Source organism: Apis laboriosa, unplaced genomic scaffold (assembly GCF_014066325.1).
Source record: "Apis laboriosa isolate Shangri-la unplaced genomic scaffold, ASM1406632v1 scaffold63_cov154, whole genome shotgun sequence".
Taxonomy (NCBI): domain Eukaryota; kingdom Metazoa; phylum Arthropoda; class Insecta; order Hymenoptera; family Apidae; genus Apis; species Apis laboriosa.
Genome location: NW_025223982.1, coordinates 261,854 through 286,341, shown reverse-complemented (window position 1 = coordinate 286,341; position 24,488 = coordinate 261,854). Strand labels below are relative to the sequence as shown.

The 24,488-nt window shown below is 33.8% G+C and overlaps 1 protein-coding gene and 1 long non-coding RNA gene across 2 annotated transcripts; one reads left to right on the top strand and one right to left on the bottom strand.

Annotated features, from left to right (window-relative positions):
* Positions 1 to 7,517: 7,517 nt before the first annotated feature.
* On the bottom strand, positions 7,518 to 8,487 carry LOC122718427. The gene is made up of 2 exons (XR_006347379.1): positions 8,279 to 8,487; positions 7,518 to 8,052 (listed from the first exon to the last, which is right to left on the bottom strand). It is a non-coding gene; the product is annotated as an uncharacterized LOC122718427 (long non-coding RNA).
* A 2,719-nt stretch (positions 8,488 to 11,206) lies between these two features.
* LOC122718394 (clotting factor G beta subunit-like) lies at positions 11,207 to 24,262 on the top strand. Its single transcript, XM_043943402.1, has 5 exons — positions 11,207 to 11,449; positions 16,037 to 16,220; positions 21,258 to 21,562; positions 22,956 to 23,107; positions 23,810 to 24,262. Exons 1-5 carry the CDS (start codon positions 11,359 to 11,361, stop codon positions 23,969 to 23,971), a joined length of 894 nt encoding a protein of 297 aa, XP_043799337.1. The 5' UTR covers positions 11,207 to 11,358; the 3' UTR covers positions 23,972 to 24,262.
* Positions 24,263 to 24,488: the final 226 nt, after the last annotated feature.

The window sequence follows — 24,488 nt, the reverse complement described above, 5'->3', positions numbered from 1 at the left end:
CTTTGTTGAATACGCAATATCGTTTAATTTTCATTTTTTTTATCTGTAAAAAAATTAAATATTTTAAAATATATTTTTAATCTTTTATATTTGTCTATACGTATGTATGAAAATATATTTAAAATCGTCAATAATAATCGTTGTCGCATAAAATTAATTGAAATTTATGAGGAAAGAAAGAAATAATATCGTAGAGTAACGAGAAAACTCGATATAAAGTTGCAATCATGCTAATAGAGAAGAAAACCTGGAAAAGAGGTGGTTGCGCAAGAAAGCGTGTATTTCTTTGCTTTAACCGACAAGGTTTCAACAGGGAAGCAGTAGAAAAGAAAGAACGTCGACTCCTCGGAAATTCGTCTGCTTCTTTCGTCTCGTAAAATAAGTCATGGCATTTGCCTCGTGAAATATCCACGAAACAGCTTTCCACCCTCGCGTATCCACGAAATATCAACTTTTTAAGGAGCAAATATAAAATAGAAACCGGAGAAGCGCAACTTCAAAAGAGAAGAATATCTAACTGTTATGTCATTCTTGGATTTGAATTAAATAATCTATAAAAAAGAAGAAACTTAATTATTAAATTTCGCCTTTTTTTAATAATTTAATCCTTATAAATATCCTATCATCCGAACTACATAATATCATCGATAAATAAAAATAACTAACTCGAAAATGAATATCCAAAAAATATAACACTTATCCTCTGGAAATGGAAAATGAATAAAAATTCCAAACAAATTATCGTCTCGAAATATATCGATATAAAAATCTGTAAAATCAGCACGTGCAAATCGAGATTTCGTATTTTCTCGAGAGATTAAAATCTCTGCCGGATAAAATTATGTTGAGGATTTTCGGTGTTGAAGCGGCACATTTCCAGCTTTAATCTTGCCGAGGCAAGTCGATCCACCTAATACATAATGGATCCCTAAGGCCTAAGGGTGAAGGTTCGTCCAATCGGATTAATGGTGTTGGCAACACTTTTCCCGGCTAAATAATGCTACCGGGATTCGATGCATGCCGGCCCTTCCGTTTCCTCCACCGGGTACACACAGATCTGTAGCATTCTCGAACCCGTACACACCATCCGGCAATATCTCGAATTGCTCGTGATCGACTATCTTGCAAGTACCTTTACTCGCTGCGAGTTGCGCCTGTACGCTGACAGGGGAATTGAATGAGGCGGAAGTTTCTAAGTAAACGGGAGAAAACAGGGAACAGAAAGGTATTTAATTCGTGTCCAACTGCTTTTGCAAATACTTCACGGTTTTACATCGATCTTAAACTTTACCATGAATTCTCTGCAAATAAATTACAAATAAATTCTTTTGCTATTAAACACAGCAGCTGTCTTGCATTATCTTACATTGTATTTTAAGAAGATTATATTTTATTCAGTCAACGAAAACAAAAAAAGGGAATCCGGGATTTGTAAATGCAACACTCAAATCGATTTGCAGCAAGTGAGTTCCTATCGGAAATAATCAATCACTCGTGAGCCAACGTTCGAAACACGATAAATTCTTCGATATTAAAAAAAGATACAATTAAAAAAGTGTGCCTTTCTCTACTTCTCGCTTTTTACTACCACTCTCTACCATCGTTCGAACAAAAAGAGCTCGTTCTCACCATCTCGTTTCTAGCTTCTTTACTCATTATTACCGGCAAACAAAGAAAAGACGATTCAACGAGTTAAGAGGGGATGAAGATCCCCGGGGATGTCTCTCCACGGGTCCGAAAAGAACTAACTACCTATTTTCGTAACAATATTAACCAACATTTATCTCAAGACTGCCGGTTCGCAGTTTCGCGGGAAAATCAAGTTCGTCCATGGCAGACAATTAACAAGGGCCTGGGATCTTGGGTGTACCTATTTCACGGGGCAGAAGTGGGGCGGACACCGAGGGGTGGGGGAGTCGAATAACGCCTACGCGGAGCCCAGTAAATTACTCTTAACTTCTCCGAGGGTAAAAATTACGGAGTTGTAAGGCCAGAAACCAAGAGGAGGGCTTAAAATTGCCCCGCGCACCCCTGGCTCTCTTCATCACAACCCCCGTGAGGAACCATAATTCTCGCCCTATCTACACCGAAACTGCTCCTTCTTGCCGACTCTCGAGACTCGTGGGAATCGCTCGTCATTTATTTATTTTCTCATCTCCCTTGGGACTTGGCCGTCAGAGAAATCCGTCGAAGATATACTTATCAGGGACGCCTGAAGCCTGACTTCCTTCGAAATCTACGAATCCGATATCCTCCAAGTCCATCCTGTCAAATGGTGTAACTTGAAACGATCTTGAAACGATTAATAAAATATATTTGGAAAATATATGGATGCTTAAAAATGATTTGGAACATTTGATAAATAGTTGCAGTCTTTTTCGAGACTGAGTTAATGTACGGAAGAGATCATTACGATTCTCGAGAACGAGAGAATTTAATTGAGGGAAAAAAGTTATGGTATGTTTGTAAGTTATGGTATCGTAAAATGAAGAATTCTTCGTTTAGAAATTTTGTTTGGAAGCGTTTATAAATTTGTTAATTTCGCTCGCGGAATGAGAGCTCGCGACGCTAAGTAAGAAGAATGAGGGTAGCTATTCGCAGTATGGCGGACATTTGAACGCAGGAAGGAAAAGGGATGCTTATCTTTTTCTATCGGCATTTTTCTATCAGAAAATCTTTTATTAATCGAGTTTTGTTATAAATTATAAATTGAGAATTAATTTATTCGATTTATTAATATGGACATGGTGGTAAAATTCTGATAAAGTTGAAACTAGAAAAATTTCGTCGACATGAATATCAAGAAAATTTGTTTTCGCTAACTAAAAAGTGAAACGGGTAGGAAAAAGTTAATTGTGTTTCAGATTCATTGTTGTCTTAAGCCCGCCACACCTTTTACGAGAAAGACCTCAATTACGTCAGCTGACTAAATTTCTCTCATCTCTTAATAAATACGTTGCACAAATAAACCAACACTAAACAAAAACGAACTAGGTTAAGTATTTGCGGAATACTTAACTTCTCTAAAAAAAAATAAACAGGGACATTTTTTCGGAAACTACCTACGTATCGCCACCTTTCTTGATCATCAAATCCATTGCATTAATCTAAATCAAATCTCATATCTTTGTCCAAATATTTCACCAAAAATTTATTATCCCAAAAATTAACATTTTAACTTTACTCAATTAATCTCATAACACGAATAAATAATAAATAATAAAAAGAAAATGGGGTCAAGCATATCTAAAATAGCATATTCTTAATCTCACGAAAAAATGCAAGCTAGTAATATTTTTTAAAAGATATGAATTATACATATTATAAATTCCTATTTGAATTTATAAATATACTTTTTTCATCACTTTATCGTTCCCACGTATCACATCCACGTTGAATAATTTCTTTATAATTCAAAACTTTTCGTCGAAATCTCTTGGATCTCTTAGATTGCGACCACCCTGCTGAACATTCACGTCGCGCAAACTGCTCGTTTCCTACCAGTTACGATTACAAACGTTTCATTAACCCTCATTCCCGAGGAAGCTCGATCAATCCCTCTAATCAGGGAAATCTCTATTCTTCGCGTACTAGCAACCATCGTGTAACCAGTTTCCGGTCCACGCGTCATCCGACTGATCTTCGCAAAGACGAATTCCGTCGGATATTCGTGGAAGAGAAGTTGGCAAAGATTAAAAAATAAAAAAGAATGTATTATGTAAAAATAAATCGTTTTTTTAAATGTTAATTCGTTCATTTTCGTTCACGGCTGTGTTTTGGAATCCGCGAAGGACCTGCGTTGCGTTTAGCTAGTTCGGTTGTTTTTCGAAGAAATAGTTTCCAGATTGGGTGGGCAGGATGAAAGGAAAGGTGGAAACGGAACAGAGGATACCAAATTGTATCCGGCGATCTCGGTACGATAAGTTAAAACCCTGAAACTTTACCAATTTGCTCGAATGGTGCGAAGAGAATGATTTCTCCACGGAACAGAGGACAATTGTAGGGGATCGTTCGTGCCAGGTAGTCGGAAAATTTCCAAATAATTCGTTGCTTTACACCTGGAATTTCGTTGAAAGATATTTCAAGCTGGGCTTTTTATTGCGATACGAATCAGGAAAGAGTTTTATGCGAATTATTAAGATTAAGAAGAAGAAGTGAAGAAGAAGGCAAAAGTATCAGTAATTAATTAATGTTATTTGTCGATACGTATAAGATTGTTCAAAACTTTGAGATCATTATGTTATCTTCCTTGAGAAATTGTGAGAATCAATCAAATTGATCAAATTGTCAAATCATAATTCTTAAAATAAACCATAGATTGTATGCGTGATTTTTAATAATATTTCGATAATATTCAAAGTGAAAAAATTCGTGTTTTAAACTTACGAATCAAATAAAAAATTAAATTGAATGTTGTATACTTGTTTATCGTTATTCTCATCTGCTATTTATCCTTGCCGATCCCACAAACGACTTAAGTGTCAAAAGCAGATGGTCGTGTAATCTATTAGCGAAGGGAGAACTCGCAGCCATTATTACTCATAAATACACGAGTCGTCGAACAAAATTGGTGGAAAACGATCGTAATGGAAGGCGTGAAAATACGCTGGTGAAAATGGTGGACAAGATCCAAATGGAGAAAGAAAGACGAACGAAAGAAAAAAGCGGACGAACAACCGAAAGGGTGAATGGAACAAAGTGAATAAAAAAAACGATGAGAAAAAGAGTGAAAAAGGGTGGAAAAAAAAAGAGAGAGGAAAAAAAAATAAATGGAACAGAGCATGTGTCGGCACCCTGTCCTACCCGTTGCAGTGTTCGTTTAATTTCGATTCGATTTTCCGGCGTAGCGATGGTAAACGCGGTGCAGAAACGAAAAAAATCTCGACGTGGTCGCGTCGATGTCCGTGAATCAACGAGAACTACGTGTTGGTGCTTTATTCGGTCGCGATAAACGTCATAGCCGAGCGATGACGGTAACTAAACCGCGCAACTATTACTTTCGATATAGCTGCGTGTCACCGTTTGAAAAGGTGCGATTCGCAATTCGCTGCCCGGATACGCGACGATTTTCGATCGTTTCGTTTTCGCGATATGGAAGAGAATTATTATTGGAAGATGTTTGAATTGTATTTTTGGTGATTTCAAAGAATTCGATTCGAACAGCGTGATTTCTCGTCTTGTAATAATTCTAACGTCGATCTGACGTTAAAAATTATGTAATAGAGAGAATATAAAAAGATGAGAGAACGATTTTACGAGAAAACTCGTATGTAAATTTGTCTCAAATTGTAGAACCGTAGGTCTTTTTTATATCAACCCGATTTCGAACGTGAAAAGATGAAACGAGCCCCCAAAGATTGAAAATCCCTTTCTTTTTTTTTACCTTCATAAATTTTAAACATCTCATGGATGAACTACACCTCTTGAAAAAATTTATATTGCAGAGCGAATCCACTGAACCTTCAAATTTCTCTGCTCTTCCCTCGGAGTCCGGACCTTTGAACCAGGAATATTCAAACGATAACAATAGATCTGACCCTTCTGATCCATCGGTCGCAAAAGGCAGATACATTTCATAGCCTCGGGTCTAATAACATAACTCACCGAAGACAGCATCGATTTCGGATATTTGGATAATGTGGCCCGTAAGTAGAAGAAGAATCAATCGTCGGTGAGGGTGTATCCAATCTCGACCAATCTCGACCTACTCCGATCTTGCCTACAATTTCCTCGAAAGAGAACTTCGTATCTGATGAAAGATTCGAAATAAACCTCTTCGTTCATTCTCTTCCCTCTTAATTCACATGGATAGATGCCACATTCCTTGACAGATCGATTCAGGGTATTCCGTTCCTTTTTTCATTTAGGTAATTCAACATATGTAAATAGATATCGAATAAACGATGAAGAAAAAAAAAAGGTGGCAGAAGGAAGATAAATTAACGTCGAGGAAGATTTCATTCCATGGAATAAGATTTCACAAAGAAAACGATATAAATCTTTACAACGAAGACGAGTTCGAAATTCTGTATCTCTCCGGACTTGAAATCCAATCTCTTCTGATTTATTTATTTGTTTCTCGTTAAAGTTATCCCGACAAAGTTTCACAACTTTCTTACGTAGGTATTGTATAACTGATAGCACATAACACGGCCGAGACGGCGACCACTTCGACACTTGGACGCGTTCGACGACCGAACAATGAAGCCCCGCACAAAGAGACTTCCCTTTCGAATTGACGGAATAGCACGATTCGATGGAGACCAGCGGGCGTGAATGAATTCCTTTCGAGTTTGTGCCAAGGAGATAGTTCGCCCCGTTTCGATATCCGTTTCTTCAATCCGCGCGCGACACGTTCTACAACTGGCGACCAGGACAGCCACGACAGAATTCTTTGCCTCCTGGAATCTAACGGACGTGGATAGGCTTGAAAGTGAAAGTCGAAGGTGAACAGACGTGTGGAGGAGGAATCGCTAGTGAACGTGGTATATTATTCATAAATTTCATCCTGTGACGGATGTACGTTCAATCGATTATTGAACGCGATCTTTCTACGAGATCTGATATTAATTTATTAAAAATTACCTTGTACACATAGATTTATTTTTAAATTCAGAAAATTTTTCTCAAAGAAGAATTAGAAATCGAAGAATTCGATCGAATAATTAAATGCTTAAATAAAATTTTTCTTTTTCACAATAATAATGAATTTTATTCCACAAAATTAAATAATTTATAATAAACGCGAAAATTCTCACGATATAATATGAAAATTAATTTCAATTATCTCGAAAAGGGACGTTCGAACAAATTATTGCAATATTCTGCATTAGTTATTCGTTTAACAGAGATTACATTCGAAAGCTTTCTATATGCGTATCTGTATATACACGTATCTAAAAGGTGTAATAAATTGGCCGACAATATAATCGGGAAATACATTGCGCGTGATGGATTAAGTACACGCTTCCACGGTCTCGGCTCGCTATTGGCTTTCGCGCTGATAACACGCCACAGACAACAATGATACAAACACCTTTTCAGGGCAGGAGGACTAGGTCGCGTTTAAACCAGGTTGCCAGTTTATTCCGACAACATATCGAAGTCGTAATCACGTCGATGCAGCAATGTCACGTTATCATTCGTATGCAATGATTCGTCACCAGTCACGCTGTCGCATGGGACATTTCGTGCATATGACAGTGCAACTCGTTTCACGAAGAACGACGCCGATACAGGGAACGCGAGCATCCCCGACTTATTGATAATGAAAATTATAATTCACAATTGCAACTTTTATCTTTTTATACATTTTTTTAATATTTCACGCTTTAATAAATGATGTCTTTTTTTTTTCGATCAACAATAATTTGATTTATTTCCTTAACGTGTTTTTTCGATATTTTTGTCTTTTTTGTCTTTCTTGTTTTCACTGTCAATATTTTATATTTATTTTCTACCGGTATACCATATAGAAAAATTAATATCTGCGGAAAAATATAAAACAAATCACTCTGTATTTTTACATTTTTATTTTTATTTATTATTTATTTTCAAATTATTACTTTTCGATAACAAATATTCACAAAATTTCGCCAATCTTTTTTTCTTCTTTTATAAATTTCATTGTTATTCGAATTATCCACGATTTACGCATATTTAAATCAGCAGAGTAATTTGAGAAATTGAAAGATATATGGAAAAATATATTTGGCACATGTATCCGACAGGACGTTGCGATATCGTTTGGCAGTCAGCATAAATGAAATTTCATTTTCTTCTTGTGAATCGATCAATAATTGGTCGGCCGAATTGTATCCTCCGCTTCCTATGCCGATTGTAATCCGATTCGCAACATTCCACGCACTCCATTGATAGTCTCCAATCGAGGCCTCGCAGAATTTCGACTTCTGTACAATTCGATTCTCGTCACGGGTCTTCGATGACGTTTTAACACCATTTCTATCGAAACAGCCAAGATTCTCTCTCATCCCTTCGCGTGTGTTCCGATCGATTCGAATCGAATAATGTTAAAGGAAAATGAAATTTCCTCTGGTTCGAAAAAATGGCCGCAATCAATGCAAAGAGTTAAAACGAAATCAATTATTTATTCAAATTTGGTTTAATAAAAAAAGAAACGGAATCGTATCATAATATCTTTGTGAAATATTGAAAAATATTGTAAAATTTGATTGTTTCTCGTTATTTGGATATTCATAGAATCGAAATAAAAATTCCAGCAGTGGAGAATAAACGATGATTAAATATGCATACATACAGGATTAGGCTACGGAGGCTATGAAGGTCGCTTCCACTTCAAGTGCACCGAACTAAATTTCGTTTTCGTCGACCTCACAATGTCACTGACTCCGTGTCTAGAAACAGGGCTTTCGACCTCACCACGTGTATATATGAGCAAGCAATGCCACGAGCTAAAATTACAACCGCTCAAATATTTAGCCGTCCTTCTAATAGTTAACACTGAACTCCAAAAACCGTCGTTCGAGCGCACACAGCCGTGTACGTAAGATACGAAAACAAATATCAATCTAATTGCAAGATATTGCTAACAACTCGTTTTATCTCAGTCAAATTCATCACTGTGACTTGAATCTTGTGATAACAATTTTAAAGTGTAGTAAACGTATCCAAAGTTTGAAAAATAAAAAGAGAACAACAGTGGAAAAAAAAAAATACAAATTGTGAATGAAATTACGAATTAAGAAAAAGAATATTCTCCTGGAAAAATATTAATAAAATAACAGAAGACAGAAGAACTATTAGAATATTATTTTTTATCAAATAAATGAAAAATAAGAAAGAATCGATATGAATCTGATAAAGATATACGCTGCCAAAAATTTGTTTAATCGTAATTATCCATAATTTTATTCGTAGTTTAAAATGTTCATAGTATTTTAAAGTTTTCAAAGAGTTCCAGGCGAAAGAAACGACACAAAAGAGACAATTGAATCAAGAAAAAGAAAAGGGAGATAAAAGAAACGATAAGAGGAGCGCGAAGAGGGAGCGAGTTTCGTTATCAGTTCCGCGTCCGTGGGGTCCGATCTCCATCGTCTAGAAACGAACTTGACCCGGTTAAAGCCAGCTGCAGGAATATTTCGTGATGTATCTACCTGTCGGGCATAGGTAGAACGGCTGCTCGCGGCGAAGGTGAGCCCCGGCTAGAATAGCGACAAGTGGAAGAGGGACACGACGTTTCGTGGTAGGCGCGAGTGAAACAGTTTACTCCGCGAGAGACAAAGAGTAGGTCAAGTTCAGAGGAACGTGGATGGAGTAACAGTCGAGTGACTCTCGCTTTCATATTCCCTGTGGCGTATACACGACTGTCGTATGCACGTATGCACGCGTGACCACACACGAAGCAAATTCGCCTATTCTCCACGGAATGAAGATTGAGAAATGATTGTCGAGGAAATTTCAGAAGGGTTAAGTTTTAACCCGAGGGTAGAAATTTTTTTAGACCAATTAAAGGAAAGAAATTTTGATACTTGGAAGCGATTTTTTTTTTTTGGCTAATTATCCAGAGTGAAGAAAATCTTCGAGACGAAGTTTCCGAATGATTTTGAGAGAAAAGTTTCAATATTGGAAAGAATGGATGAGATTTGGAGTGTTCGAAGAAAAATGAAGAATTTAGGTTAATCGGGAATCTTTCGTAAACGAACTGATTGTCAAAGAAGCGTTTCGCATGATTTATATTGATATTCGTTACGAACGATCAAAAGAAGATAATTTTCAAACTTCTCTTATCGTGAAACTTCGTTTTAGCGAAAAGTTCTCGCAAACTCGTCTCACTTAATCAGTAAAATTCCCTTAAGGAGTAATAAATAAGGAATGGACGATTGGTTAAAAACGTTTCGAGATAAAGAGAAATCGTACTTTGAAGTCTCTCTTATCCGGTAGAAAATTTTCATAAGTTCACGGTATAATTTATAATTATTTATTCATTGAAATTCACGATTAATTATCAAATGTATTCGATCAAATTGAAGAATCGCTGATTGTGGTTCTATCTTTCGGAAACAACATGAGTTATCGTTTTATACAAGAGAGACAAGAAATGGTCACCAATTTTGTTTGGCTCTAATGACGAGATTGTATCTACTAATGTTGCATCGTTCTACAACGAAACGTGCGCGGTCAACAGCTTCCATGTCCCCGATTATCCTGACCACCTGTCATAGTGATTATTCGTAGGCACATAATCCGATTGCCGTTTGTCGGCGATAACAACGTCGTGGAGAACGTATGCGTGTACGAAATACGATTACCCGATATGAACAGCTTTAATTTTGATATGATTACGGTGAACATTAGGACAAGATTATGTTGGGATTATTTTGTTTGAATAGAAGCTGTTAAATGTTTAACAAAAATAAATCAATCGGGGTAAAAAAAAATAAAACAAACATGTTTGAAAGTTTAAAGATTTCGATTCGGATTAATTATAGAAAAGATAAGAAAGATAATAGCGTTCAATGTTGATTGATTCATACATCTTGTTTTAAAGCTTTTTGAAATACAATCTAATCTTGTTCCTTGAATTTTTTAAAGCTACACATTGTTGTTATTTATCATGAGTTATTTATAAGGTATCGTTAAAATTAATATGAAATATGTACAACACGCTTAAAATATATCTCTCTAATCATATATCAATAAACCTTGACTTACAATACAACGTGACCATCTTCCTTTTCTTATCTCACAAATTCTATATAACGCAGTAAAAATGTTTCCAGAAAAATGTTTCAATTATACATCGTAAACTATTTATAACGATAATCATGTCGAAAATAAAATATCAATAAGATATTCTCCACATATTGCCATTTGCAAAATATACGTACAAAAATGGATATTTCCATTTATCCACGAGAAATTCATCCTCAAAAATATAAAGCATATATATAATATACAGTAAAAGATGTAACATGGATCATGGATCCTTGACGAATGACAATATCATGGACTCGTGATCGATGCGTATCTGTCCTTTGGCCCTTGACCGAGCAATTGCCGAGAAACACACGTCGCCGGGCGTATTAAGTGCGAAGAAATTACCTTGAAAATCACATCGGGGCCGATTCGACTCCGCACTAGCATTATCATTGGGTTTCCGCCGCGACAATCGTATCGATAGACGGTTGCTCGATGCTCGATCCTCGAGCCTCTGAAAGGCGGGTGACTGGGGGTGGTGGAAGGCGAGACAAAGAACGAAAGTGAAACGACGAGAAAGATGCAATCGTAACGAACTACGTATAAAGAAGGCCCGATAGTCAGACATGCGACATTTTTTCATTGTTCATCGACAAACGATCACCGAAACCGGAACAGACCATGGTATCGCGCCACGTTTCCGCCACGTTTCTCGCCTCTCTCGTATTTTTCGCCGCCTTTGTCAATTGTGTCTCCAAGGAATATAATAATTGTGAGTAATTCACGTTTATTGGTCAATGATCAAGAATTTTCTTTTTTCTCTTTTTTTTTTCAGAATCTTTTTCTAGTTCAGGTTTATCGGTATTTATTATTAAATTAATTCGAATAAATGGGAAGGATTGTATCGCGATGGAGAAACGGAAGCAACAATTACGATCATTATATTGAAATTTGTTTTATCTTTGTTAATTCGAATTTCGATGTTGAAAATTGATATTAAATTATTATAATTAATTAAACGTCAAATCAATCCTATACTATTAATTATAGGTTGAATATTTTCTGATTTGAAAAATATTATAATAATACATAATACGATGAAAAATATTTAATGGAAGATATAAAAAAATTGTTGACAACTTTTCCGATTGTAGATTTATATAAGAAACGGAAATGAATAGGAAGTAAAGATAAATCGTTAATAATCAGTAAAAAAATAGAGAATTGACAATCTACGATATTTGGAAACTATCATTCGAAAATTATTTTCGAAAAAAGAGATAGGGATAGCGTTCTATAAAAATAAATTCATTGAAAAAAAAAATTCAAGCCAGACAAGAAAAAATTCATTTAAATCTATTTATTCGATTTCCGCTGTTAACATTTTTATCAGCCATATTTCAAAAGTACCGAGCTCAAAATATTCGAATCAAGTCCTTCGCAAATACGATTGATCTCGACGATCGAGTTTGATACATCAAAAACAACCGCGTTCCGAAAATCCGTATCGATCCTATGATATTTATTAAACGTAACAATTTTACGCGACATTAGCCCCCGTCGATAACCTATGCGTGAACGAAGGGGCAGAACAGCGTAAATTGCAGTTACGCGAAATGACAGGCTTAACATTGGATTTTCAGAGTCATTCATTACCGAATGAATGCAGCGATGCACTTGCGCCATACCAGCCAGTCACGCGCGATTGCTTCTTAAAACGAATTGAATCTAATTTAAATCCATTCACCTTGAAATATTGACGCCACGAATCTCTTTAGAAAAAGCGGATTCTCATAATCTCGAGCGTTAATAATCGAGAGATCATATTAACTATTTACAGAAATTATTTACAGAAACTGATCAAACTGATTAATTTCTCCTCCTTGATAAACAATTCTTATTTTTAGAAATCGGACCGGCTTCGATCTTTCATTCAAAATTGCATAAAATTTTATCTATCACGATTCCAATTCGATGTGATATTATCCATACAATTTCTCGTGTATGGACAGATTTTTTTTCATATTACATATCAAAAATATATCAATATATCAGAAAACCGGGCGTTGTACGCAAATTTTATTCGCTGATTATTCCGCGACTTACGTATGCGGAAGGCTAGAACAGAAAAATGAGCCTATAACCTAGTCGAAGGCCGACGGAATTAGGCAACGTATAGCCTCGACGGGCTCGATGACTCGAAAATTTCGACAGGGCAACGTATCTCTTATACGACCATTCGCATTTGACGAGGTTCTTAACCCGACGAAGGTTACGGCCACACAACGCCGCTAGAAATTTAATTGTCACGCGGACCCGCAATTTTCAAATTTATCGCAATACTCTCTGTGTCGAGCATTCGATGCATTCGCATCATCGGGGACAAATTAATGGGTTGCACGCAGCAGAAAGGTAATCGCGTTAACGGGGAACACGCGTAATTACGGATAAAATTAGAGAAACGAAAGTTCATTAATTTTTAACTCGAACGACGATATAATTGTCGTGAATAATTGTGAGTGATGGAAAATCGCGATCCATCATCTTGAGATCTTTCACCGAAATCAATTTTGAAAGATCGGAGATGGTAATTAGAAGACGCGTATGATTAATGAGTTCCGTGTCGAGCTTCGATCGCGAGATGTCGAGTTGAAAATTGCTCTTTCTAACAACGTTCAATTCTTACTTTATCGATACCAGAGATCAACTTTCATTGATATATAATCATGAATGGATGAAGCAAACGGATGAAAAATTTGAGTACAAGATAATTATTAAATTAAGATCAAGAAATTTTATTTAAAAAAAATGTTTAAAGAATTTTATCTTACGTACAAATAAGCGGAATATCTATGCCCTTAAAGCTTAAACCACCTGTTTTAGATACATTTTCGAGGGATAAAACGTGAAATTCGATTTCATACCGAACTGATCCATTACAAAGTACATTCATCGTAACTTTCATGATTTGAAATTCCAGGAATTCTCCTGATACGCGGATCGGAAATATTATTAACGAAATATTTCCATTGCGATTACGTAAATCATTTTCATAACCGTCGGGTTATAATGTCGACCCGTATCGAGTGGCAAGATAAATTAATTATCAAGATAAATTGCCATCGATCTAGACAACCTCAATTAATCCTTTGCATTCCCATATCTCATGCGACGCGACATTCATGTTTTGTACTACTGAATTTCGCGCTCAACCAAGCAACGCGATCCAGAGATTCCCATGAAAATTACACGAGCCACCAGGATAAAAGTATTCCAAACGATTAAAATATCGGGTTATAATCGATCTTTTAAACGGTCGTTTTTTAATCTTTCTCTTTTTTCCTTTTTTTTTTTTTTTTGACTTTTTTCTTCTTTCTATAAAATCCATTTTAATCCATCCGTATTATGATCCATATTATTTTCTTCGTAAATGTATTCTTCCATACATTCCGGTACATTACGATTCTATATTAATACCTTGTTATACGATAATATAATGTTCCCCTAGATATGACGCACGATATTCTCTTAATCAACCCTATTCGTCGAATCCATATCGCGCAATTAACAAGAGAATACCTGTCAAACTCATTCAAAACATATCGGCAACAGTTTAAATCAGCATGAAACCACTGAAAAGGGAAACCGAGAGTGGGAAGGGGGAAAAAACGAGGCAAAGCAAACCGAAAAGGGTTCCCTTTCTTCCCACTGTGTCGATTCAGGCTCTTCCAGCCGTTAAAATAACCCCATCCACTGCCACCTGCAGCCGTCAGAATCCGCACAAAAGACTCGAAAAAGAATCTCCAACCTGCCCGTCCCGAGGATCGTTGTGTAAGGGGAAAAAAAGGCTTAATCCAAACTGTGAGCGAAATCAACGGGGAGGAGGAGGGAAGGGTGGGTAAACGAGCCAGAGAAGGGAAGTCGCCGATGGCTCGACGAAAGCATCAGCATATTATCATGACCATGTTCGACCTGCTTTTGACATATCTATTACGCGTTTCCGAATAGAGGTGACTTCGAATTCTATGCCTGTTCCGTGCCCATTCTACCCCCCTTCAATGGCCGTATCCCTTCGCTCTCTGTCTTCTTCCCGCGGTTTCGGTGGCCGTGAGAAGAGAAGAGACACCGGAGGGCGGAAATGGAGAAAGGGGTTGGAAACTGGAGGGTCGAAGGGAGGTCCCCGAAATCCCAGAGTGGGTGGAATCGGTGGTGCAGACGTAGAGGTCCAATTAATCAGCCGAGGCGTGAAACGAGAGGGGAAACGTGAAAGGGAGGGAGTGATTCGGTGGAGGGCCAGAGGGATGTCGCAGGGATTGCGGTGACAGATCCGCCGTATCTATCCCTATCTGCTCAGGGCATTAAATTCGCGCGATGCCAGTACCGGTGCCGTCAGCGGCTGCTTCCTCTTGAATCGGTTAACATTCCGTTGTATGCGTTACTTCGGCTTTCAATTAAACGGTTGCACATCATCAGTTGGACGCGTCTCGTCCGTGGTTTTAATTTGAACCCTCCGATCTCGACGAAGAGTTGGTTTTGGGATTCAGTCGAGGAAAAGATCGATGGAAATCGATCAATCGAATATATTTGTAATTACTGTCATATGCAATTACAAAGAGGTTCAAAAAGGATCTGAATTTCGTTCCATTCCATTTATGAAACTTTGATTACAAAATTTCATTACAAACGATTTCCTGGAATGATCGTATCTAATCGATTCCTTTTTTCTTTCTTTTTTTTTTTTTGTTCTCTCTTCGCATACCGCGAACGTGCCATTTCTCGTAGAAGAAATAACTGAAACAGAATTTTGTTCGGTGTTAATGAAATACGGCGGGTGATTATTTTTGATAAAAGTTAAAATGAACTTTGTGTCGGCGCTCGATTAATGAAAAAAACGGAGGGGGTGTTCTTCGGTCGCTACAACTTTTTGAAACCATTTTCCCTTTAATTGTAAATTGTTCTCGTAATTTCACTTAATTGCAACGAAGATGAGGTCTAGACTTTTTAATTCTTTTCTAATTTCGCGAATTATACGCACTCGAATGCAAAATAGAAAGGTGAAACGATTAAAACAATTTCACCGTTAAAAATATAAAAACGTTTTAATTTTCTCAATTTATTTGGCTTTTAAAAAATATTTCAGAATATTTCAAAAAATGTATATTATCATTTTTAATAATTTATTATTTTCTTTCTAGTTTTGAACAAAAATTTAGAAAAACAAGATCTCCGTATTATCATTTTTTATATTACAAAATATTTATCGTTTCTCTTTCTTTTTTTTTTTTTTTCTTTTTTGCAATCAGTTGCAATCGTTTCTTATCGGATGTTAACGACAAAAATGCAATGCTTGCAATAACAGTTGCTGATGTCCCTTGCGGCCAAGGAAATATTGGCATACGCACGGCGAGACTAGTCGGGGGACAAAACGCGATACCGCACGAGTTTCCTTGGATGGTGAGCATCAGCAGAAAAGGAGGACACTTCTGCGGTGGTACCATACTTAATTCAAAATATGTCCTGACTGCGGCCCATTGTCTATGTTCGTAAGTAAATTTAATGTATATATCAATTTCTCTATATTACGCACAATTTTACTAATTAACTAGCATTTTAATAAATATTCCATATATCCTGTTTAATATTTAGATAACAATTAATTATGGAAATTATAGAATAATATACAAGGTATAAACGGTTTTGGAAATCATGTCTGTAATTGATTAAAATACACGACTTCGATTTATAGATGGAATAAATACACGATGCATTTGAATATGTTGTTTTATTATGTTGTTACAAATGTTTATTTGTTTTAAAACGATCATTCATTTAGAAATCAAAAAAAATGAAAAAAAGATTCGTTGTTGTATCTAAATATCGTACCAAGTCTATATTATTGTGTATGCGTAAGCGAACAAATTTTGCAATATGCACAGAGAGATATAGGTACAGCGTTGAAATGAATTTTTATACAACAAAATCTCGATACGAATTGGATAAAAAATTGTTTCAAAATTTTACATAGCAGAACCTTTGAAATTTCCAAACGTAATATTAAAAAATATTTCATAATAAAAAAAAAATACTAAAAAAAAAAAAACGAAGTATCATCGATGATTATTCAAATAGAAATTCTATCCTGTAAGCATCGAATCTGCTTAAAAGAGTTACTGTTCAATATCCGACCAACTACTATCCAATACCTTGAATATTTTTACGATATTATACTTTAATTTTATTTATAAATTCAAAATAAATCGGCTCGATTCAGGAACTTGTTTTGTCGACAGTTCGCGAAAAATATCGAAAAAAGGAGCACCTAAATTTCAAAGCATTACAATATCGATCGAATGGATAGTTTATACCCCCATTCTTTGCAATAATGCTGGTATACGCAGTGTTCGCGTAATCAATATGCAGGTTGCCATCGAAAATATTCATGGTAGAAAAACGACTGTTTCTTCATGGAAAGCTGCCCATTGTTCCCTGTAATCGAATTTACGAGCGCGACACGAGAGAGAGAGAGAGAGAGAGAAAGGGAGATCTTATCGCGGATTCACAATAGCCCCCTCTGTGCCAAAATTTTCTACCGTTTTCAGTATCGCTGTTAAAATGTCAGCGAAACGCGAATAACCAATCTTGTCCAACAAACCGTGACTGTAATTATTCTGATCCGATCTCGACGATTCGATGGCCGCATGATTAAATCTCATACACTGAAAACGTATTCATTTTTCAACAAATATTTCGTTGCAAACAGCATTTCGCATAAATATTACAAATTTTATAATACGCAAGTTTAATAGATTCATAATTTTTTCTCTTTGAATTTTAAGAAATAATCAAAAGTTAAGAACATCAATGAATTGGATCAATAATAATTGAAACGATTTGAAAATGATTATGAAAATGTTTAAATGATAGCATTTATATCTTTTGATGAATTTGTAGCGTTTATATCTTTTCGCGTGCAATGCATCGTATAAAGTGACAAATATATTAACATTTTTCCGAGCGCGAAACGAGGGAAATTGGGTGAGGAGCATGGTCGAGAAAATATCACTTTAAAGTTCGACCCGAGTGGTTCAATTTTTTAAGAACGGGGCTGCCTCAAAAAGCTTTGCAAGTGACTGCGTCATAATCCACTTAATCCATCCGTGCAATCTATGCGAATCTGTGTCGGGTTTAAAAACGTAGAAATCCGCGTGTTGCGCGGCACGGCGATTACGGTCCGTAGTTTGCAAAAATCATCACGCTCTGCGAAAGGATAAAAAGTTTAATGCGCGCCTCTGTAGGAATTACGTAACGTGTAAAAAAAAAAGAAAGAAAGAAAGAAAGAAAGAAGGGGAGTGGAAAAAGAGAAAAAAAATGGAAAGGGAATACTACGAAATTCCAACATTACGTTACACCTATTTTTATCATGTCACTTTCACGTGAAATATTTTCCGTAGAAAATGGAATTACAAACGATAAGAATCAAGTAAATGACGAAAAATAAAATCGGACGAATTATAGATAAAAAGCGAAAGGAATTTTTTATTTGGCGTATAAGTACTTATATGTACTTATACGCATAAATAATACGCATATGGCGAAATATTGAACGTTAACAGAACAAAAGCATTTCTCTGACTTGCTGTCTGGCTTTGTGATTATCGAACGACCGGATAAACGGCCAATCACTTCGTTAAAATTATATAAAACGACGAGACCGTGTGCTATTCACGGATATCCTGTCGCTCCCTGCGGTCGTATACATATACACACACGGGACACGATATCGATGTTAATTGGAGCGACGATTACATTTTAAATGAAACCTCGAGCGTATTTTTCCGGCGAATGAGCAAGTCGAATGGAAAGGCAAAGAGCATTGTGTCAAGTTAAAAACTGCTGTACCACTATTTGCCCGCGTAAACATTGTCGCCAAATAGAGTCAAGAGGCGGCCTTTTATTAAATGCCAGGTGAAAAAGGTTCTGTCCAACTGAGGGGGGAGTGTGTGTATCTATGCGGATACGCGAATCAATCCTGCAACATCGCATAACGTGGTATTTTTACCATTTATACAAACGATTAATAAGACACGATCAGGGAAAATAATAACGTAACAAAAAAGTGTGTCGACGGGTACGATTCTTGTCGAACATTTAACCGATTGATTGGCAAGCGAAATTATTTATACGATCGATCGAATCGTTCGCGTTATTAACAATGACCCTTTGCCATACTCACGGAATTGTCTGCAATTAATTATGCAATAGGTTATCAATGATACCGTGTCGGCTCTTCGGCGAATAGAATTTATTTGGTCTATATTTTGCGAATTATCATTCTTGCAGAAAATTTCGCATTTCGATGAGAATTTATTTATAAAATTTGAAATATCTCCGTGAAAAAAATATAAAAATAATGACGCATTGCTTGGAAAATAATCGTATAATATATATTATAAACATCGATTATAAACACTAATTATAAATACACATATTAAACGGTATAACATAATTTCAAGAATTAATATTAAGAATTATGATCACTTATGTTAAAAAATGAAAAAGAGAGAAATGTGTTAGTGATTTCAATTTAAAAGCAATTTCCACGCTTTTCATTTTAAGAGAATTATATTCGAAGCATTGTAATAGGATCCTGGAAACTCTTCCTATCACCAGATAAAATCGAGAGGGGATTTCAAAAATATTCATAATTTTTTTTCTCACGGATACAACGGAGATTTATGTGGAACAGTGTCCATGCAGGTGTAATTAAACGTCGAGACAGTGGCGTTGCACGATGAAACGTGTAAGCGCTCTCTGTCTTTATCTTTGTTGAGTATGTAACAGAAACAGAGAGATAGATAGAGAGATACAGAAGTGAGAGAGAGGAAGAGAGAGAGAGGGATGATAGAGGAAAGGGGGTTGAAGCTGGACAGGGTGGCCATAGAGAGAATCCAACGGAGCTTCGGCGTTGTAAACCATGATTGCGTGTAGATTACAGACCACTCGGTAATTGCTAGCAGCCATGCAAAACGCATGACAAAATGTTGCCAGCTAGCGCGAGATCGTGAAAATATATCCAACTCCAACCATTGTCCACATTTTCTTTATCGTTCACGGAAACAGCCGAAATAAATTTCGTTAATGTGGTTCTACGCGCGAAAGAAAATTATTCGTCAAGTTATCACGAAAAAAAAAAATAGAAATAAAAATAAAAGAAAAATGTGAAAGAATTACAGATACACTATGATATAAAAGTGTATATGATATAAAATCCACTCATCGTTATTATCGTTTGGAACGTTTGGATGATTAATAAGAATTCGGATAAAATTTTAAAAAATAAGCGACAAGTTTCAGTTATTGACGAAATCGAAATGATTGAAATTAAATTCACCGTAAAACAGATAACAAACCTTGTCATACAAAAGAGTTTATAAGCAAATTAACAGTTCGATTAATGGCCGAATACCCAGTTAAAAAGGTCATTCCCCTAGTAGTGCGATCCAACATTTAGCCGATGGTGTATTTTAATTGGAAGAGGTGCGATGATAAAGATAGGAAATAACTACGATAATGCATCCATGCTAAATTGTACAATCTACAATAGGACAATAGAACTGCCTCAACGAAGATAGAAAGATCCATTAAGGAGGGGATATCTTTGCAAGAAAGATGAATTTTGAAACTTGAAAACGACTCGAATATAATTGTACTATTCTCAAATCGAGTGATATCACGAAGAAGAAATTGGGATAGACTTCCTTCCCATCGTTCATAACGGAAGAGAGTAAAATGAAAATTGAAAAAATTTCGTTAATTTGAAAACTATATCGGCTTTTAATTATAAATTAATTAAATATTTCGAGAATAAACATTGAAATATCAATATCGATCGTTATAAAAAAATAAAAAATTTAAATAATTAAATTTAAATAATTAAATAATTTAAATAATTATAATATAACATATATAATAAATATCTAAATAATTACAAATAAAAATATAAATTGCGTGTTATTTCGTTACTTTAGAAACGAAAGGATAGAAAAAAAAAAGAATAGAAAAAGCATAAATAAAAAATAAAATGGAGAATATGTGAACTATATCTATATCTCTTCGTTTTTTCTGAATTTTTTTAATTTTCACAGTGATTATTTGTTGATTTATTGGATCTTGATTCCTAGAAACAACCATAATAACGAGCTATTCGTCCTACTTGGTCTATATATATATCTGTAATGCATATAAAGTGGAAATTACAATTTATTGTTTTTCAAAGAAAAATTGCTACAAAATATAAGAATATACAAAATGCAAATTTAAGGAAATAACTTTCATTACATATTTTTTTCAGGAATAGAAACGATATTTTTTTAAAGGAATAGAAACGAAACTGCATCTTAAAAAGCATAAAATATAAAAAATAATACAGTAATTATTAATAATTATTTTATCTATCTTTGTTAATTATTATTTTCTCTATCCTAGATTGTAACGAAATCTATCTAATATTTTTTACCAAAAACAATTTCTCTAAACAATTCAATTTAATAGATAAAAAAAATTTTTTTTCTTCGACTTAGAGCCACCTCTGTAATTCCGACCAGTCAATTACGGATCAGCCTTGGTGAATATAATCTAAAAGGACCGGAAGTTCCAGCATCGAAAGAAGAAAGAGTGGTGAACGCTATTCTACATCCTGGTCATAAGTGCGGAAAATACATGGACGATATCGCTCTTCTAGAACTTGCAAGGCCGATCATTTGGTCGGAGAGCGTGAAACCTGCCTGTTTACCTGTGGCCACAGGAAAACCAGGGTATAGTGCTTTCAACGGAGAACTCGCCAAGGCCGCTGGATGGGGATGGTTCGGCGAAGACAGATCCAAATGTAAGTAAATAATTCCATTTCATCCCCCACATCTTTCCTTTTACTTGGTAATTCGCTTGATAAGAGTCCAAGAGATCAAGAGTTATTGACATTAATTACTTGATGTTTTATCGAATTAATAGGACGATCGTAACTTGGCTAGAAAATTGCTATTAATTCTACTACCAGAATATTTTGAAACAAATTTTAAAGCAAATAATTTATTGATGCATTAAATACACAAATAATAAAAACAAAAAAAAAATTTGTTATCACAATCAATTGACTTGTGATAATGATATTGTAAAGAATATATAAGTTATATTGAAAAATTTTCTACTAGAATTCTATTAAATTCTATTAATTTTTATTATTCTGATAAAAACTTCTATTTACAATCCTGAATTAAAGAAATTAAATAAACAATAAAATCAGATTAAACTTCGAGCAAAAACTATTTATAAATTTTTACTCAATTTGAACGCATTAACAATAATTCATATTTCAAAAAACAAAAAGTTTTTTGAATGAGAAGAATATATCATCAATGATATTTTCATTGATATTAAATTTTTTGGGATATAGAAAATAGATACATAAATATAATTTATTTCAATTTTTTGTCTTATATTTAACATCACCTATATAATATATTATGAGATAAATTACAACGGATTATCTTTTAATAAAGTTTAATTTTAGTAATTTAATTAATTTATTTAATTATTTATTTTATTTAATAATTTATTTAATTATTTAAATTTAATAATTTAATTTTTAATTTTTAATTTTAACATAATAAAATTATCAAGAAAATTATTATAATTATTATTAAATTTTATTTCCTTATTATTAAATAATCTATTGAAATAAGATTTTATTATATATATATATTATATATATATAATATATATATATTATATATATATAATATATTATATATATATATTAATTTTGATTCATGTTGATCAAAAAAATTTCCTACTCTGATTATAATCATTATAATCATTTCTAATATATAATTTCTGTATGATTCTATAAAATTTTAAAATATGCATTTTTTTTTAAAATAATATATAATAATATCTATATAATATCTATATAAGATAATAATATCTCATAATATATTCTTTCTTATCTATAAATATATATATATATATATATGAATCGATCTAAATACAATATTGCGATCAATATTTCATATATGTAATTTCTTTTTTAACAAATAGTTGAAATAATGATTAAAATAATAAATAATTAATTTTATATTATCCCAAATATTATTTATAAAAAAAACTATAAATCAAAAAATTATAACTTATTTCTTCCTCTCAAAATTGATAATTATGTTCAAGATTAAAATTTATTTAAAATAATTACTTTATTATTAAATGTTTTTATTTTATTTTTATAGATAAACGAGCAGATGTATTACAAAAAGTGGAAGTTCGCGTGATCGAGAACAATATATGTCGTGAATGGTATGCCAGTCAAGGAAAGTCAACCCGTGTAGAATCAAAGCAAATGTGTGCCGGCCACGAAGAAGGTGGTCGCGATTCTTGTTGGGTAAGTAAAATCTTCTCGTATCGTTTATCTAATTTATTTATACGTTTTACAAATATTTTTGTTTCTTTTTCTATCGATCTTCTTTTCATTCATGCGAACTAGTTCGACAGAGTACATTCATTCGCATACAAAATTCATGCTCTATTGAACAACAATATGAATTTCAATAAATATCCGATTGCTTTGATGAGTATATTGAATTAACAACCAGAAATTGAATTTTAGTCTTCAAACCGAATTATTCGATCACAAAACATTCAATATAATGGTAAAAAAATGATGAAGGATTAAAAATTCATCAAAAAATATATTGATATTGCGGTTTGGTATAATGTAATTATTATAATTAGCAATTGTGGAATATTTCACTATTTCCAATTCAATATATTTTATCGCGAATTTATGATTCTGTTCTTGAATCACTTGATGACTATCTTCTATTTTGAACAATTTTGCATTGTGTATAATATGTGATATATGTATAATATATATATAATATAAAATAAAATATTATATATAAATATATATATATATAATATTATATATATTTAGATATATTAAGATATTAATATATTTTATAAAAAATAAATTTGATGAAAATGATTAAATTGAAAAAATATAAGTAATATCAATTGTAATTTGTCTTTTATAAAAATTTTATAAAAATATCAAAATAATTGCATATCTGGTATTTTTCTTTAGGGTGATAGTGGTGGACCGCTGATGATCGCAAGTCATCTTAATGGTAATGTAATGGTTGTAGGAATAGTTTCATCCGGAGTAGGATGTGCACGGCCACGACTTCCGGGCGTATATACTCGAGTTTCAGAATATATATCTTGGATTACGCAACATATCTTATGATGAAGTAAAATCTAAAATTTCATTTACTTATATTTCATTTACTTTAATACTTTACTTTTTAGAAGCTTCACTTCACTTTACAAAATTTGAATCTATATAGACTTCGAAAAAATTTTTTCTTTAAATATTTAAAAACTCATAAAAAAAAAGAATTATAGGTCTAATGAAGAATTCTTTTTTTGTTTTTTTTTTTTTTTTTGTGAAAAATTTTAAAAATCAATTAAATTCCAATATATGTTTCAATTAATAATAAATTATAACTTAATACTATTGCAATAAAAAGTTTGCTAATTAAATTAAGCAAGATAATCACAGTAAAGTATAAGTAATTTATAATTAATTAAATTAAGCAAGATAATCACAGTAAAGTATAAGTAATTTATAAAATTTCTTTTTATCTAGTCAGTATTTTCTACTATTATATATGCTATATATATGCTATATTTTTATACTATATGCTTTATGTTATATATGCTACAGTACAAAATGTATATACATATTTATGTTGTTACATATT